The 19,225-nt window shown below is 48.2% G+C and overlaps 1 protein-coding gene across 1 annotated transcript; it reads right to left on the bottom strand.

Moving 5' to 3' along the window:
• Positions 1-12,851: 12,851 nt before the first annotated feature.
• On the bottom strand, positions 12,852-18,692 carry LY6K (lymphocyte antigen 6 family member K). The gene is made up of 3 exons (XM_027560691.1): positions 17,344-18,692; positions 16,325-16,429; positions 12,852-15,120 (listed from the first exon to the last, which is right to left on the bottom strand). Exons 1-3 carry the CDS (start codon positions 17,420-17,422, stop codon positions 14,834-14,836), a joined length of 471 nt encoding a protein of 156 aa, XP_027416492.1. The 5' UTR covers positions 17,423-18,692; the 3' UTR covers positions 12,852-14,833.
• Positions 18,693-19,225: the final 533 nt, after the last annotated feature.

Here is a 19,225-nt window from a genome sequence, read left to right as displayed (position 1 = left end):
ACCTAGGGGCAGGAGCAGGATGGCTCCAGGGCCACACTCCCCATCCACGTGAGGATGCAGGGGATAGCTGAGGCCACGCTTGTCCAGGGAGTGGGCTGTCTCTGCCAGGTCCAGACCTTCAGCTCGTGCCCCTTCCCAGGTGGGGGAGGGTCTTGAATGGGCACCGACATGGCAGAGTGGGCACAGGGTTGCCACCTGTCTGTCCCCAGCTTGGAGGATGCCAGGAGGAGAACCTTGTGTCTTTAACGCTGCCCTGAGGTTCTTCCTCCCCAGCGTTCAGATGCCCTCTCGGCTGGCGAGGGTCCTGCTCCTAGCTCCACCCCACGCAGTTCACACCACCACTGGACCCCCTCTGCCTTCCTCTGCCTGCTGTGCCCATCTTGGGGCCTGCTACCTGGATGGCCCACGTCACTGTGGGGCAGGCGGCTCCTGCAGGACCGCACCTGGGCCTGGAGAAGCCCGCTGGCCCCCCCAAGGGCGGCACCACCTTGCTGGTTCTGCTGCAGAGGTCTAGATGCTGGGCACGCAGGGCCTTGGCACCCCCCGGCCACCAGGACCCTGGCAGCTCTTCTCAGTCTACAGCTGGGAGACAGGTCAGGGAGGACAGGTAAGCTGGAGACAGTGAGGGCCACTGCACACTGTAGTCATGCATTTATTCACTCATCCCACAAATATCTGTTTATGTGCCTCCTACACGCTGGGCACTGTGCCCAGCCTTGGCCCCTGTGTCTCCGAACACACTCTGCACAGTCCCAGGGAGCGGAGAAGATCTAGAGAGGGGTCTGCATGTGGCAGGGGCAGCAGCCCAGAGGCCTGACTGCAGCTGCGGGCCCTCAGCAGTGGGGCCTTAAGCAGGCTTCCTGCTTCGCTCTCGTTCTCACCAAGGAGTCCCACCTGGCCAGCCCTGGAAGAGCTGCACCCACAGCAGCACCCACAGCTGTGCCTGAGGTTCCCAGGCCTGGTCGGCACTTCCTGGCCTGGACCGCATCTCCCCTCCTCAGTCTCTGAGGCCCCAACTACGGCCCCTGGGGTTGGGAGCCTGCATCCCCACCCCCTTGCCCAGCTGGGACGATTCTGAGGATCTCGGGCGCCCGGGACAGTGTGTGGCCTGCCTGTGTGGGCGGCAGCACAGCTGGATGGCGCCCTCCCTCCCTGCCTGCCCTGGAGACGTGCCATCCCCTCCAGAAGAAACCATCAGCCCTCAGCCCTCCTCTCTGGTCTGCTTCTGGGGGGCCTTCGGCACCTGGCCCAGAGCTGACCGGCAGCCTGCAACCACAGCCCTGAGGCTCATCATTATTCCAGGAATTACGGAGCCACCAGGGAGGCCCCGGAGACCCAGACAGCAGACCAGAGGTCTGTTTGACTGCCCGCAGCCGAGGACTCAGGAAACCGTGGCTGGATCTGCCCTGGGCTGCTGAGTTCGCAGAGCCTCCCCGAGCGGGAGCTGAGCCGAGCGCGTCCCTCAGACCGTTCCTGAGCTGCTGAGACCCCATGAGCAGGGAAAGCTGTGCACTTAACTTGCTGTTTAAACTATTAGGACACAATGAATGTATTTGCTTGTTTCAGTTTAAAATCTGCAACAAACAGCAAGACACAGACACTTAAGATCTGTTAGGATCATGTCCTGACATCTCCTGGTATTTAAACTCAAATTAATGCAAATTAAATAACGTAAAATCAGTTCCTCCATCACAGCAGCAACCCTTCCTGCCCTAGGCACCTGCGGGCGGGTGGAGTGGAAGTGGCCTGGGTTCAGCGCGGTGCTGACCGTCGGAGAGCCCCAGCCCTGCTCACCCCCGCTCTCCTCCTGCCCCCACCCCCCAGCCACACACAAACCAGCACTCCCGTTGGGTGCACAGTTCTTCTGCTTGCAAACCAACCTTGTCTCTTAAGTTCCACTTGTCCCAGTGGTCCTGTGGGGGGTGACCATGATCCTGTCTTCCTCCGTTTGCCATAAGGGGACAAAGAGCTGTCCAGAGGAGCTGGCAGTGCATGAGGAGGCAGCCCTGCCATAGAACTTTCCAGCCCAGCCCTTGGGCTTTCTGTCGCACCTTCTGAAGCCCTGAGTATGTTTCTCAAAGATTTGACAAGGTAAGCAGAGCCCAGAGCGAGCCACCAGAGCCCGAGGATCAGTGCTGGTCTAACCACTTCTTTTTCCTGTAAAGTGTCCTGGAGAGGAAGAAGGTTTCTGACTTGGCTTGCTCTGGGGCTTTACCCTTGTGGCAAGCTTGCAATATGTGTTCAATATGTGTAGGCTGGAGAAGGTGGGAGTGCCCTTCTCACTGGTGGATCTGTGAGTGGTGAGCTCAGGACAAGAGCCCGCCACATACAACTCACTCGTTCATTGATCACCAGCTGCAAAGACTCAGCTGCCTTCTGATCATGGGGACTCTACTGTGAGATTTCCCTATAAGAAGTCCTGGGCTTCTGGATGGTTTGAGAAAGTCTGTATCATTATGCAGACGAATCTCCATAATGAGATTGGCTGAGGGGGAGATGGGTTGCTTTTCACCCAGCATCGTTCCCTTCAGGTTCATGCATGCTGTTGCCCGTATCACTGGTCTGCTCCTTTTTATTGCTGAGAGGTATTCCGTGACATGGATGGGCCACAGTCGGTTTAACCACTTGCCCCTCGAAGGACATCTGGGTTGTTCCCAGTCTGGGGCTGTTTTGAATGGAGCTGCAATAAACATGTATCCACAGGGTCTTCTTGTGAACATGTCTTCAGTGCTCTAGAGTGCAGTGTAGGTCGTCTTGTGGTTGCATGTTGAGTCCTAGAAAAAGCTGTCAGACTGTCTCCCCGTTTCCCGCTATGGCGATGCCATGTTACCTTCTCGCCAGCAGTGTATGGATGATCCTGTTTCTATGCATCCTTATCAGCATTTGGTGCGGTCACTATTTTTAACCTTAGCCCCTTTGAAATGTGTATGGTGCTATGGCATTGTGACTTTAACTTGCATTTTCATAAAGGATAGTGATGTTGAACATCTTTTCATGTGCTTATTTCCCACCTACATCTGCTTATTGGTGACATGTCAGTTCATGTGTTCTAGCCCATTTTCAAATTGGATATTTTTTAAATTGTTGAGTTTTGAGAGTTCCTTAGAATTTTGGATGATATTTTGTTGGATATATGGCTTGCAAATATTTTCTCCATCTGTAGTTTCTCTTTTCATCTTAACAGAGACTTGAGCAGAACATGTTTTTAATTTTAATGAAGCCCACCTTATCAATCATTCCTTTTATGGACTGCTTTTGGTATCAACTCTAAGAACTCTTTGCCTAGTCATGCTACTGCTAAGTCACTTCAGTCATGTCCGACTCTGTGCGACCCCATAGACGGCAGCCCACCAAGCTCCCCCGCCCCTGGGATTCTCCAGGCAACAACACTGGAGTGGGTTGCCATTTCCTTCTCCAATGCATGAGAGTGAAAAGTGAAAGTGACGTCGCTCAGTCATATCCAACTCTTAGTGACCCCATGGACTGCAGCCTACCAGGCTCCTCCATCCATGGGATTTTCCAGGCAAGAGTACTGGAGTGGGGTGCCATTGCCTTCTCCGTTGCCTAGTCCTAGATGGTACCTTTTTCCATATCTTTTTAATGTTTATAGGACCTGTAGAAATGTCATCATTTTTATTCCCTACATTGATAATTTGTGTCTTCTCTTAGTCATAATCATTCTTTCTAGGGGTTTATCAGTTTTATTATTTTTTCAAAGAAATAACTTTTGATTTTTATTCTTTTGTGCATTTCTATTTTACTAGTCTGTTTCTACTTCTTTGGGGATTGCTATTCTTTTTCTAATTCTTGAAATATATACCCAGATCTCTGATTTTCAGATTTTCCCCATTAATATATGATTTCAGATCACAAATTTCTCTTTATAAGCATGGCTTTAGCACTATACCACAGATAATAATGTGTCAGACACATTGCAATTTAATATAAATATTTTCTAATTTCTATTATTATTTTTTTTTTAGTCTTAGGCTATTCAAGAATGTATTGCTCAATTTCCAAATATTTGGGAGTATTTTAATTTTTGTTCTTAGTTTCTTATTTAATGTCACTATGGTAAAACACATACATACTCCAGATTTCAATCCATTGAAATTGTTGAGAATTGCTTTACACCCAAGCATATGGACAAATGTTTGGTGACTATTCCGTGTCCCTTGACAACATTGTTTATTTGTTGGATGTAATAATTCACATATGCTATGTGGAATTAAAGAAATCTCAGGAGAAGGCAATGGCAACCCACTCCAGTACTCTTGCCCGGAAAATCCCATGCATGGAGGAGGCTGGTGGGCTGCAGTCCATGGGGTCGCTAAGAGTCGGACACGTCTGAGCGACTTTCACTTTTCACTTTCATGCATTGGAGAAGGAAATGGCAACACACTCCGGTGTTCTTGCCTGGAGAATCCCAGGGACAGGGGACCTGGTGGGCTGCCGTCTATGGGGTCACACAGAGTCGGACACGACTGAAGTGACTTAGCAGCAGCAGCAGCTAAAGTTGTTGCTGGGACAGACCTGAAGTGGGGAGCTCTCCCCCTACATGCATAATCACTTACTTCAAGGGGAACAGACAAGGGGCCTACATCCCCACAGGAACTAACCTCTGCTTACTCTCCAGCAGAAAAGACACCTCTCCGCAGCATGCAACTCAGCCAGTCTGCAGCAGCGGAACCAATGGGAAGCCTCCATCAACCATACTCTTAGTTCCTCCAATGGACTCTTCGGTGATCATTGCGGCCCCGCCCATCTCCTCCTTTTTCCTATAAAAGCAAGTTCTCCGTCCTTGTCCTGTGGGTTTGCTTAAGGTCGGCACCAGATTGCTTGTCTGAAGTCGAAATTTCTGTTGCTGTTCCTGAGTAAACTTGCTTTTGCCAGTAAACTATCTGGCTGTTATATTATTGAAGTTGACAGTTACTAGGTCAAGACTGTTAGTCATGATGTGCAAATATTCTATAGCTTTATTAATGTCCTGCCTTGTTCTATTGATGCTTTTGAACTGTGATGTTGGAGGAGACTCTTGAGAGTCCTTTGGACAACAAGGAGAGCAAACCAGTCAACCCTAAAGGAAGTCAACCCTGAATATTCATTGGAAGGACTGATGCTGAAGCTGAAGCTCCAATACTTTGGCCTCCTGATGCGAAGAACTGACTCACTGGAAAAGACCCTGATGCTGGGAAAATTGACGGCAGGAGGAGAAGGCGATGACAGAGGATGAGATGGTTGGATGGAATCACCGACTCCGTGGACATGAGTTTGACAAGCTCCGGGAGATAGTGAAGGACAGGGATGCCTGGCATGCTGCACTCCATGGGATCACAGAGTCAGGCACGACTGAATGAATGAACTGAACTGAAATTGTTCTATCTTACACAAAGAAAAATGTACTGAAATCTACCAACTTGTCTTTTGCTTCTGTTGATGTTTGCTTTAAATTTTGTGGCTATGTTAATAGATGCTTATCCATTTAGAATCATTTCAGCCTCTCGGATTTACCCTTTGGTAATTACGAAAAGCTCTCCACTATAGTAATGCATATTGTGTTGGAATCACCTTTGTCTGACATTAGATGCTCTACCACCCTTCCTTCGTTTACTATTTGAAGCCTATGCCCGTGACTAGCTTCTGATCCAACATCTGCACCAGCCCAGGACACTGCCCACCCTCCACCCCTACCCGCAACCGCCAAGTCTGGAGATCACACTGGAGCGTCCTGGTGCAGCCAAGCGGGGCTGGGCCGCTAGGGGCGCCAGAAGGAGCGGTGGGGCTGGTGCCGGGGGAGCACACACTCCTTCCGCGGTAATTCCGGTTGTGTTTGGCCTGTTCCGGGCCGAGAGCGTGTCTGCCGAGTTTGGGGCCTGAGGCCTTTGCGCAGGTTTGAGCGTTTCCGTCCGCAGTTGCTTAACGAGGCCGCGGTTGTGCTGGCCCGGAAGCCTCGGGCTCCACTCTCCCCGTGGAGGGGGGTCTCGTCAGCTCCGTGAGCTGGCCCGTTCCTTGGCGCTTCTGCGTGTTAGCGGTTTCCTGAGGCCGGGCCGGCCGCTTGGTGTTACAGCACCTGGGAGCTGAGAATGTCTTTCCTACACGTAAACGGTGGGGGCGCGGGGGTCGGGGAGGCGGGGCATCTTTTGTGGAAATCTATAAAATGCAGATTTCATTGACCAAAAGTAAAGGTGTCTTTGGAACGCAGCGAGGCTCGTCTGGTGTCGTGTTTACCGCCTCTCGGAGCACTGGCCCCGTGTATTGGTTTCTCGCTGACCTCTGTGCCGCTCCTGCCATAGGCAACTCTCTACACTATTGATATCATTGGGTTAACGATGTATGTAGTTCTTTATATGTAGTGACACCCCAAGACCTCATTATTACTGTTTCAGTATTCATTTAGATTGACTCACATTTGCTTCTTTTTTCTCTGCATTTCTGGGCTTACGTTTGAGATCATTTTTCTAGCTCTTTCGTGTGTGTGTGTGTGTGTGTGTGTGTGTATTTAGTGTGGTCCGCTGGGGATAAGTTCTTTGAGATTTTTGTTTCATTGAATTTGCTGTTAACCTTTGCGGACTTACCAAAAAATATTCACAACCTAAAAGTTGAGAGTTATGTTTTATTCTGTGGGAAGTTTTAGGACTTTAAGCCAGGAGAGAGCATCTCAAGTAACCCTGAGAGACTGTTGCGAGGGGATGCGGGGAGGAGTCTGGTTATTAGAAGTTTTGCAGCAAAGGGCAGTTAGTCTGAACATCAAAAGATTATTATTAATTAAAATAATTTTTTAAATATCCCAAATTAAGGAGTTTAGTGTTTTATTATGTATGGGAAGATGCAGGAGCCTGGGCTCACCGGAATCATTACTTTCATATGCATCTCAGCTGCCTGAGGCCAGTGCCCTGTGTCCACACCTTGAGCTTCCTCAGAGCTCACCAGCTCACCATGCACGATGGCTGCAGTCCCTGGTGGCTGGGGCGTCATTGGTTACTGATATGGCAGGAAATAGTTCATTTCTCACCTTTGAATTTTGAGCAGTATTTTTGCTTCTAGATTGGTAGCTATTTTTTGCCAGTGTTTTGACGGTGTCATTGCATTGTCCCCTTTCATTGCTTACTTTCTGTTTTGGAACTCTTATTTTGTGGCTATTTTGTCTGGCTGCTCTTCAGATTTTCCTTTTATTCTTGGTGTTCATCATTTTCACTACGATGTGCATAGATATGATTTTTCTTGATCCTACTTCAATTTTGTAAAGAGTTTCTTAAATCTATGGGGTGATATGTAATCAGTTTTGGGAAAGTTTTAGCTCCTGAATCTTGAAATGTTGTGTCTGACCCGTTCTCTTTCTTTTCCACTTAATGGATCCACATTGTCTCAGCTGCTGCTGTGTCACCAGAGGCTCCAAAGTTCTCAGAGTTAAAGCACTGACAGTCTCATCTGTGCATCTGAGGGTAGGCTGGGCCCAGAGGGTAGCTGTGCTTCTCATTCAGAACTGGGCTCAGCTGAGATGATTCAGCCATATGTGTCTCTCATCCTTCCACTACGAGGGTTATAATGAGCAGTTTCTCCTCATGATGGTACATTTGTGCATACATGCTAAGTTGCTCAGTCGTGTCCGACTTTTTGTGACCCCATGGACTGTAGCTGGCCAGGCTCCTCTGTCCATGGGATTCTCCAGGCAAGAATACTGGAGTGGGGTTGCCATGCCCTCCTCCAAGGAATCTTCCCAACCCAGGGATTGAACCCGCATCTCTTGTGTCTTCTGCACTGGCAGGCGGGTTCTTTACCACCCGTGCCACCTGGGAAGCCCCATTCATGATGGTGATAGAGGCATAAATAAGAAAGCAGACCTTAACAAATTAGAAGTTTGAGCCCCAAGTCAAGTCAAAGGAAATAAATCCAGCCTTTGGTTGATGGGGCTGCAAAGTTACATGGCAAAGTATTGGTTAAAAAATGGAGTCCACATTTACATCTGCATTCAAGCATGTTGGACCCTTCACCATGGCCCAGTTATCAAGCTCTTTCCATTCTTTAAAAGTGGTACAGTGTTCAGTCTGATGTTTTCTACCTACTGCTCTTCTCCATTACTGAAATCCCTATCTTTGCTTTTATTTCAAATGCTGCTAATTCAGCTCTTGGTCCTTTCTGTCATACTCTAGATTCTTATTTCATTAATTTTGCCACTTCATTATTGTCTCATTACTATTTTTTAACTTTCAAAATGGAATGTGTAATTCCTTGATTTTCTGATGTTCTTCTATTATAAAAATTGAGGTTTTAAAATGCTTGTCAGTTTTCCCCCTGGAAGATGCTATAGCTTTATCCCGGTGTTCTGTTGTGTATCGTTTTGTTTTTTGTGGAGACTTTAACTGTCCAGTTCGCAGGACTTGACATTTTTCATTCGGGGTCTTGTTTTTCAGCAGAGCGCCTGCACTGACTGCTGGGTGCAGAGCTCAAGGCATGTTAATTGCGTTGTTCAGTGTTTTTACTCAACTTCTGCCCTCAGGTCTGTCTCTTGTTGGGAGAAGTGTGTCTAAATATTCCACTTTGTTGCTGGTTTTGTCCGTTTCTCCTTGTTCTAACACTTTTTACTTTATGTATTTTGGAGCACTTACATTAGATACACATAAATTTTAATTTGTTAAAAACCTTTTTCTGGTAAGTTGAACATTTTGTTATTTATGTCTGTTAGTGATTTTTGCCTTAAAGTCTGTTTGTTTAACATGGATAGTTTAAGTCTACTGTATCTTCTTCTGTCTTTTATGATGAATTTTTCTGTGGTCTTTTGTTTTGAGTATTTTTCTGGATTAAAACAAAAACTTCAATCTGATAGTCTGTCTCTGAGCTGGTGATTTGATTTATTGTGATTGTTAAGGCATACAGATGCATTTCTATCACCTATTATTTAGTACCTTTAAATTTCTTCTATCCATTTTCTCTCAAGTATTGGTTTCTTTTTTCTATTGCTAGGTAGAAGGTAGCAAACTCCATTTCTGTGACACTTTGGCATTGACCCTTTATGCCTATGGCCATCTCTGATTTCTCTGTGAACCACATAGAAACCAGAGAACATTTCATTGTTAATCATGCCTTTTCACACCATTTGTATCCAGTATGGCCTTATTTTCTTTAACCTTCCAAATGAGAAAATATTATTTTGGGGCTATCTTGTTAGTGTTATTTGGCTTTATCCACAATTGGGCTTCCCTGGTGGCTCAGCTGGTAAAGAATCTGCCTGCAATGCAGGAGACCTGGGTTGGAGACCTGGGTTCAATCCCTGGGATGGGAAGATCCCCTGGAGAAGGGAAAGGCTACCCACCCCAGTATTCTGGCCTGGAGAATTCCATGGACTGTATAGTCCCTGGGGTTGCAAAGAGTCAGACAGGACTGAGCGACTTTCACTTTACATGTCTTAGTCTGCTCCAGCTGCTACAACAAAACATCGTGAACTAGGGGGATTAAAGAGCAGACACTTGTTTCTCAGAGTTGTGTAGGCTGCACGTTCAAGATCGAGGTACCGGATGATTCATTTTCTGGCAAGAGCCCTCGTCCTGGCTTGCAGATGGTGGCCTTCTTGCCATGTCCTCACGTGGCAGAGAGAGAGAGAGAGCTCTCTGGAGTCTCATCTTCTAAGGATATTCATTCTTTTGTATCAAGGCCCAACCATTATGACCTCTTAGCCTTATTTACTTCCTTCCTCCACATACAGTCACACCAGGAATTAGGGCTTCAACACAGGAATTTGTGGGGATACGGTACAGTCCATGGCACCACATATTAACATGTTTTTTAAAAATTGGTTCTTTCTTGCATTCCGTCTTGCTGTCTGGGATTATTTTCACTCCTCTTAATGCTTTTGGGGGAGTTCCTTTAGTAATTACTAGTCAGTGGTAAACCATTTTATTTTTTACTTATTGTAAACAGCCTTTTAGTATTCAAGGCCAAGTTACTTTTTGGCTGTTTTCTTTCAGCGCTTTGAAGTTGCCACTGCCTTGCCCTCTGCCTCCCAGTTTGAGCTGTGGCCTGCGCAGGATATAACTGCTGTTCGCTTCCAGATGCGTGTTTTCTCTCTGGAGGCTTTTGTAATTTTCTCTTGGTTTGCAGTCTGGACGTTTTGCTCTGAGTGTGTCTCGGAGCAGCGGGCCTGTTGTGATTGCTTGACCTGAATGCTGTTGCATCGCTTTTGGAAAATCGCCCATTGCTCTTTGTTTGAACACTGCCTGTGCTCTGCTTTCTCTGTCCTCTTCTGGAATCCTGCTTGTTTTCTGTATTAGCTTCTCTCTTACTCTTCATGTCGTCTAGTTTCGTCTCTGTGTTTCCAATCTCTTTTAACCTCTTGGTTGCAGTGGAATCGTTTGTTCAGCTCAAATTCCAGTGTGTTGTCATCTCGTCATCTCTGTGTGATCTACTGTTTAATTTCTCCCTTGAGTTTGTATAAGGTTACAGAGGTTACATCACTCACTCCCAGCAGTTTCCTGATTTTTTGCCTAATATTTTTGACAGTCTGTCGTTCTTTTCCTCATCTTTTCTATGCTCTTTTATTTCTAAAAGCAAATTTATTTTGTATTACAGACCTGTGATTTCCAATGTTTGAAACTTTTGGTGATCCATTTCTGCTTACTTGTTGTTTCTTGTGTTCTTGTGTCTTTTGTGAATTTTGATTTTTAGCAGATATTTATTGAGATAATACCTCTGGGACTCTATGACTTCTGAGCTAAGTGAGTATTCCTTCAGAAAGGATTTTCCTTTGCTTTTGTAGGTATCACAGGGTGAAACTCATCCATTACCACTTAACATTTATCTTGTGGCTTAGGTTTATTGGAATAAACCAGTAGTGGAAATACAAGCCCCAAGTGATAATGACAGTATCTAATTCTGAGGAAAAACTTCTCTTCATACGTTTTTCTCCATGTGGAGCCATTGCTGACATAGACAAGTTTCCTTGTGCAGAGAGAGTCTTTTCCCCTAGTTTAGTATTTAATTTAGAGCACATCCCCTCTGAAGTGCCTCATTTATGTCTTTTGCTTTCAGTTCCTCTCTCATGGAAACCCAGTGCCTTGTCCGCTGCCCAACCTGAGGCTCACGGTGATAGAAAGAGAGCAAATATGCTGAAGCAGCTGCCAGCTTCACTCCTTGCTCACTGTATATTGTAAAGACTATTTTATTTCCTTTCCTTCCCCTCTTCTTTCCTTTTTTCCTCTTCTGAAATGTTCACATTAGGTTGGTGTACAGTTAAAAAGTATTCAGATTTTTTTTTTTCATGCGACATTTTTAACTGGTCTGTAATAGGAGGGATTTTAGCTGACAGGGTTGTTGCTGAGAAGAAGCGTTTTTGCAGTCCTTCCTTCATGATGTGCCTGAGCCCCCACTGTCGAGGCTGACCATGTCTGACTAGCTGGGACGGTGCGTGGGCTCGTCACATCCTTGGATTATGTGAGAGCATTTGAATGCTTTGCCACAAAGTATGGTGTTTGAGCTTTCTGGTGGGTAACTTGTATTAAATTATTGACTTTTTCTGTTCCTAGGGGTCACAGCATTTTTAAAAGATCAATTAGTGAATGTTAATGATGCTGTGGTTATCATCCTTTACTTCTTGTTGGACATCATTTTCTAAGACTGAGTCATTCTTACATTTCTGGAGCAAACTGTACTTGGTCATAACCTGTTATTATTTTAATACAGCCAGTTAGGCAGTTTTTGGGTTTTGTTCACAAGTATGTTGGCCTCTAATGTTCCTTTCTTGTACTGTTTTTGTTTTGCTGTAGTTTCAGTTATGTGCTTGGCCTCTAAAAGGAGTGAGTTGGAAGGAGTGCTCCATGTGCTTGAGACAGACAACAGGTGGGTGTGCTCGTTCAGAGACGGAGGCTTTGGAGTGGAACTTGGGAGTCGCTCCGTGTGTCTCAGGAGACAGGTCCTTGGCTGGGTTTGAGGGGCAAGGCTTGAAGGCTGTACTCCCCAGCGCCTCCACGTGTCTTCTTGGGGCCCATCAAGTCCAGTAGTCCAAAGAACTGGCAGCTCATAAAGCTTCTGAAAGGCTAGAAAGCTGCCTTCTCCCTAGAAAGCTGCTTTCAATTAAAGTGGACCCTCAAATTCTCCATTTTGTTTGTTTTTAAAGCCTACATATAGGTGATAGTTTGGGCATGCATGTGTATCTTGTCACTTTGAACAAAAAATGCTGCCCCAGTCTCGTCCCCCCTAGAGCATGTGCTGTGCGCTGCTGCAGCGCTCACCAGGTGGAGCTTGCTCCCCCGCGACACAGCTCTGGGCTGCTGAGCACTGCGCTTTGTTTACACGAACAAGAAAGAAACACTTGCTACTCTTGCTGAGACCCCCTTGTTTGCAGTTTTCTGTCACTTGCATCACACTTGCTCTTAAAGAGCACAGTGGCCACCTTAGCAATGCCACTTAGAGTAACACGTTTCCTCCCCCTCACGTGAGCTCTCCCTCTCTCTGAATGAAGCTTTGACGTCTCCAGGGCACTGTAAGCCTCTTCCTCTCAGGCCCTTCTGTCAGCTCTGGCCAACATTCTGCTGTCTACCTCCATGTAGCCGTCCAGGCCTGGCCTGGCCCTGCTCACCTTGGTTTGCCCGCCTCTCTCCAGCTAAGTTTTGACAGATCATTTGTTCCTCAGTTGCTCTCTTGAACCCAAGTGTAGTTCCCTCTTGCCCTTGTGACCTTGGATTGGTGAACACCTAGACCTCATAGAAAATGTTCATCACCCAGTTGTACCTGACTCCTTGTGACCCCATGGATGGTAGCCCACCAGTCTCCTCTGTCCTTGAAATTTTCTAGGCAAGAATAGTGGAGTGTGTTGCCATTTCCTTCTCCAGGGCATCTTCTGGACCCAGGGATTGAACCCGGGTCTCCCAACTGAGCCACTAGAGGCCCTGCCATTTCAGCTCCTATTCTGGGACTGCTCCTGGGTCCTCTTGCCAGCAAGCTTTTCTGGGTCTCTGCATGGTCTCAGCCATGACCTTCTCTCTCTCTTGCCTTCAGGGCCTATTCCAAGCTGACATCATGCCCACCTCGTCTGTGCGCTCACTCTTTAGCAGACACCCCTGTCTTCAGCTTCACAGAGAATATGTGACTGTTTGGGAATGAATTCTTTCATTTCCTGGCTCCTTCCAACATGTGAGCTTTCTGTGCACTCCTACTTGTCCCTCTACTCGCTCACAGAAGTGTTTGCTCTCCTGCCGGGGTTGCAGCCTCTGCTTTGGATCCTGTTCCATTCTGTCTGCACCAGCTGGGCCCCCGTTGCCTGTCCTTCACTCAACTGGCTCCCTGCTCTTCACAGATAAAGATTCCCAAGTCTTTACATTCTTGGTGTGGCATCGATGTTGATCCGTGATCTGTTTTTTCTAAACACTGTCCTCTTAAAACTTCTTCCTTCCATAGTGACTTCTAGAAAGTGTATCTATCTGGTGACAGCATTTTCCCCAATTCACTTGAACTCCTCATCCTGCAATAATCTGATATCTCTCATCATTTAATCATTGAAAGTACTCTTCATCAGATCACCAAAGACCCACCAGATCCAAACCTAGGGAATTCTCCCTGTCCATGGGTCTTGATGTCCCAGTCATCTTACACTGCGCTAACCATCCTCCTGTGAAGAGATGCCAGTGTCCAGCTGCCATGGCAACTTTTGAATAGTTGACCTCTTGCATCTCTTGCCTGCCTTAACAAAAGGGATCCTACTTAAAGTCTTGTCCTAGGCTGAGAGTGGGGAGTCCTAGGAATGCCGCTTCTGGACAGGGCATGAGCAGGAAGGCGGGAGTGCAATGCCTACGCTAAAGGGACATGCACAGAGCAGGAGCCGAACAGAAACTGGAAACTGTCAGCTGTGGAGTCACTGGCCAACACTCGGGGGCCCTTCTGGTTCAGAGGCTCTAGATGTGACAGAGACAGCCCTGCTCCCTGCCTGCCCCACAGTACCCCCTTCTGGGGCCATTGAGACTCTCTGGAAGGTTTCCAGGATGCCCCAAACAGCATTCCCTGAGTCAGACTAGGTGAGGCGGGCCAGAGTATGGGAGGGAGGGGGAAGCAGGAGAGCTGCAGATGGGGCTGCACCCACCCTAGCACCCAGTCGGGGCCACAGGGGAGAGAGCATTTGTTTTGTGCAGAACTGTGGCTCAACTCTCTGGCTGTCTGTGCACGGCTACATCTCAAACAGAGACTGGACAAAGGCTGGAGCGTCAGCAGCAGCGCTGCTGTGTGCCTGCCCAAGCTTCAGATGCTGGACAAACGCACGTGCAAGAATCTGTGAGTCCACACACCTATGCCGGTTGGTGGGGGAAATCCATGCTTACTCAACAGAATTTCTCCTCTTCTGTCTCTTGGAGTCTGGAAGCAAGAGCTGAAGGAGAGAAGCCAAGGGGCCTCCCCTGTCAGAAGAGGGCTGTAATCAGGAGGGGGTCCTACTACCCCACACTGAGCAGTATTTCTTTCACTCCAGAGACACCTTATGCCCAAATCATTCTGTCTCTCCCACTGACCCTGGGCCCCCCCAAAGGTCAGAAGTGTCTGAGGTCTACTCTTCATGGGTGGGCCTCAGGCCCTGCCCTCCATCAATACCAAGGCCCCCCAAGGTGAAGAGGAGTCAAGAGTGATTGTCAGCAATAAACAGTTACAAGGTTTGATTTCAAGGAGAAACAACGTGTAGACAAAATGGCTGTGGGGAAGGTTTGGCCTTGCGGTAATTCAGCCTGTGAGGTAGGGCCAAATGGACTCATTCTCCCCACCCCACGTCAAGGTCCCTGCAAAGTCAGACCACCATTGAGCTAATCGATGGAAAACAAATTTAATACAGCAAGTCCCAACCACCTGCAGCCAGTTGACCTCGTCACGGCAGCCTGAGGCCCAGGAGCGCAGAAGCCAGTGTCAGGAAAGGCATCAGCCCGGAGCTGCTGCCCCAGCCCTGCCCCTTGATGAACTTCAAGTAAGCATCTTCTGTGTTTTCTCTGATGATTGGTTTCTGGATGTTGCACAGGCTGGATGTACAGCACGCCAGGTACAGAAAGGGTGTGGGCTTTACGAGCACGAATGACCTGGCCATCTGTGAAAATGCCTCATTCATCCCACAGTTCAGTGCACACTGCTTGGAAATAAGGAAGAACCGTGGAAATACTCCTAGTGGGAAATAGGACAGAGAGATGGGGGTCTCATGAATTGAAAGCAGCAACGCCAACACCATTTCTGCCTGAAGTCTGCCCAACCCTGACCCTTCTATTGCCCCTTACCAGAGCCCCACTCAAAGAGGGCACCTGAAAGGGATTTGGGAGCCGTCACTGCAAAGGAAGAGGGTCAGGCCTTTCTGTTCAGAGCTGCTTTTGGGGGTGGCGTGGCATCAGATGCCACCATCTCTGACCTGTCTGCACATACCTGTCTGCACTTGAGCCTGGCAGTCTCCATTTGGGAACGCATAGGTTCCCTGGGCCTCAACTTCTCAAACATGGTTGCTCAAGCCTTTGTGACCACAGACGAGACACACGGGAGCAAGGGGCACCTGGCCATCCTGGCCACTGCCCAGGGCTTGGAGCTGGCCTCTCAAGGAGCCACTCCTGCGGCCTGGGTGTAACTGCTGTGACTGTGAGCCTACTGCCGGCACGGCCAGCACTGGGGGCATGACCTGTCTTCTGACTTCACCTCCTCCCATATTTCACTGCACAGTCATCTTTCCACACTAAGTTATCAAGTCCAGGTGAGGCTGCAGTGGGGCTTATGCCTCGACTGACTCAGTAGCCCACACGCTTCTTGGAACATGGAAGCCCCAGAAGTGGCTGATGAATGGAAAGTGAATTCTCCAGGCCAGACAAGGCCACTGTTGGGTCATGCCAGGGCCTTCAAAGTCACCCTCGGGAGAGAGTTCTTCATGAGGCCAGAAGTGCTTGGGGGAGTTACAGATGGCAGAGCAGCGGTCTCCAAATGTTTTAAAGCATGCATCCTCTTTTCAGGACATATTTTAAGCCCTGATTATGTACATCTTTTGTAAAAGCTATTCTTGGTCAGACATTGAAGTCATTAAGGCTCAACTGCTCACCTAGAAGTGAATGAAAAGAACTCTCCTTTACTTTCTCCCTGCACCTCAGTATTTCAGTCTGGCCAGCGGTTGCTGCGTGCCACCCTGCATCGGCTCTGGGGTTACTTATGTAAGCTGAGTCTCCTCAATGGCCTGCTGGCACTCCTGGCTTCACAGGACTTTGCTCTTCAAATTTTAAAAAAGGATCATTTTTATGTTAGTTATTCTTTATTGAGGAAAACTCGACAGGCCCTAAGTCCTGAAAGCATTCTACTGACCTATGTGTGGAGCCCCACTGGGACCCAGGACACTTACTCACGGCGGCAGAGATACAGTATGTAGAGCCATTGTCACAGTTTTCTGGCCCTTGGCATTCAAAACTGTTCTCCTTCTCACAAACGTGACACCTCAGGACAGCATCTGAAAGGAGGAATAAAAAGAAAGAAAGCGGAATGTGGCAGCTCTCAGATCCCATCAGAGCAACACCTGCCATCCTCTCCTTCCTCTGAGTGAGGACAGAGCCCTGGGTCCATCCATCTTTCTGGCGCCTCACAGCCTCCCCTATCCTGCAAGCTCCTCCTCTCCTCTCTGGGCTTCTCTCGTGTGCCCACTGGATGTGTCTCACAGACCCACACCACACCCATAGCATGAACACAGGCGAGCGCAGAGCCTCAGCCCGGAGACATGCACTGTCATATGGAAACAGCCGAGTCCCTGCCTCCCCCAACCCCCGCTCAGGACATGCCCACATCACCACACCTCACTGGCGCCTCACATTAGCTGCTCTAGAGAAAGAAGCCCCATGGCTGTGGAGTCTGCACCCATGCACCCTGTCCACCCACCTTCCTGGCTGACCCCACTGCCTCCAGTGCCTGGCTCCACACTCCTTGGCCTGAGACCCTGTGTCCTGCCTGACCCAGGAGCCGAGGTGGCCCACCATGGGGTCTGTGTCAGGGGAGGACTTGTTCCTAGGGAAGAAGCTGGTCACACTCCAGCAGCTCTCCATTTTCAGAGACAGCCCCAGGCGGCTTGAAGATGGCTGGTTCAGGCTTGGCCTCCAGCCCCACCATCCCCAGGAAGGCAGGGCCATGGCAGGGAGAGCTGGGTGCTGGGCAATAAAACCAGCCATCCCTGCCTGCCCTTGGGGACCGCACATCAAGAGGCTCCCCAACTATGTATCCATATCAGCTGACCACCCTCCTAAGGCTGTCTTGCCCACTGAATTCTCTGGGCTACACCTGCCTGGACCCACCTGGGGCCATGGCCACCCTGTGTCTGCACAGGCATTCCAGACCTCCTCCTCCCAGCCCAGGAGGCTCAGGGCCAGAACTGACCTTGTCTTCCAGACACGGTGAGATTGCTCGCCACCTGTGGCAGGCCCAAGACCAGAAGCAAAGCAAGGAGGGTTATCATTTCCAGTGATGCCTGGTCCTGGACATGAGGAACAAGCAGGGCCCCTTGGTCAGCTCTGACTCTGGAGTTAGATTTGACCCCTGTTGGTCTAGTACCATTCCGGGCCCTCCCCACTGGTCACCGGGGCAGACCCTCTCCTCATCCATGGGCCAGGGGCTGGGTGTGGCCTCTCAATGCTGATTGGGGGGGGCTGTCACCACCACCACCAAGTCCCCTCTGTCCCCATCACTCCCTGGAACTCTGCATTCATTCACCCATGCCCCAGCAAACTTGCTTGGCAAGTGTTCCTGCCGCAGCTCCCCCAAGGCAGTACCGGGTTTCCCCCACCCCTGATTTGAACTCCTGTTCTCTTAGGAGACACCATGGGGTACTCTCCCACCCAGCGCTACCGCCCTTCCTCTTCCCTCTTCATCTTCCTCTCCATCCATGGCCAGGTCTTCACTGGTGCAGCCTGACCCCAGGGTACAAGAAGGCTTGGCTACCCCTGCACCACCCAGCCCAGCCTCACTGCCCAGATCAGTGCTGAGGCTAGCCCTCTCTCTCACAAGGCCTGCCAGCCTTATGCCCTTACACACTTATATTGTTGATTGATTCTTTTTTGGTTTGTCTGGTTAGGAATTAGAAAGCCAAATGAGAACCTGTATTAACTCTAGCAACCACAAACACAACGACAGCAAGAAGAGAAAACCAGAAAGCTGAATTTGCAATGTCACCAGGTAAACAGAAATCCGAAGAGTAGCAAGCCCTAAAAAAGTGGAATGATATGCTGTGTTCCCAGATCAGAAGACTTACTGTTGCTAAGATGTCAGTTCTCCCTAAATTGATCTGTAGATTTAGCACAATCTCAAATTTCCCAGAGATATATTTTCAATGTAGAAATAATCAACTGGGATTCTAAAATTGAAGTAGAAAAGTGAAAGACCTAGAATAGCCAAAATAGTTTGGAAATAGAAGAGCCAAGGACTTATACTACTTGATTTTGAGACTTACTAGAAAGCTATGATAACCAAAGACAGCATGATGCTGCAGAAAGCTTAGACATACAGTCAGAAGAATGGAATAAAGAGTCGAGAAGTAGACCTACCCATGTGTGACTGACTGGTTTTAGACAAAGGTGACAAGCAAAAAAAATGCATTGAAGAAATGGCCTCTCCTGTGACAAATAATGCTGAGACCTTGGAACAAACAGATGCAAAACTGATGCCCCCAAATGCAAAAAAGAAAGACATAAACATGACTTTCCCTTTGAAAAGTGAAAAATGAAAGTGTTTGTCACTTAGTTGTGTCCAACTCTTTGTGATTCCCATGGACTGTAGCCTTCCAGGCTTCTCCATGAAATTCTCCAGGCAAGAATACTACAGTGGGTAGTCATTTCCTTCTCCAGGGGTCTTCCTGACCCAGGGTGGTGTCACCTGGGTATCTGAGGTTATTGATATTTCTCCCGGCAATCTTGATTCCAGTTTGTGCTTTATCCAGCCTGGCATTTCACATGATGTACTGTGCAAATAAGTTAAATAAGCAGGGTGACAATATACAGCCTTGACGTACTCCTTTCCCAATTTGGAACCAGTCTGTTGTTCCATGTCCAGTTCTAACTGTTGCTTCTTGACCTGCATACAGATTTCTCAAGAGGCAGGTCAGGTGGTCTAGTATTCCCACATCTTTAAGAATTTTCCAGAGTTTGTTGTGGTCCACACAGTCAAAGGTTTTGGCATAGTCGATTAAGCAAAAGTAAATATTTTTCTTTTGCTTTTTTGATGATCCAACAGATGTTGGATGTTGACGTTTTAGATAAGATGTATA

Source organism: Bos indicus x Bos taurus, chromosome 14 (assembly GCF_003369695.1).
Source record: "Bos indicus x Bos taurus breed Angus x Brahman F1 hybrid chromosome 14, Bos_hybrid_MaternalHap_v2.0, whole genome shotgun sequence".
In the NCBI taxonomy this organism is placed as follows: domain Eukaryota; kingdom Metazoa; phylum Chordata; class Mammalia; order Artiodactyla; family Bovidae; genus Bos; species Bos indicus x Bos taurus.
Note: the sequence above shows the minus strand (reverse complement) of the source record. Positions and strands in the feature narration are given on the sequence as shown.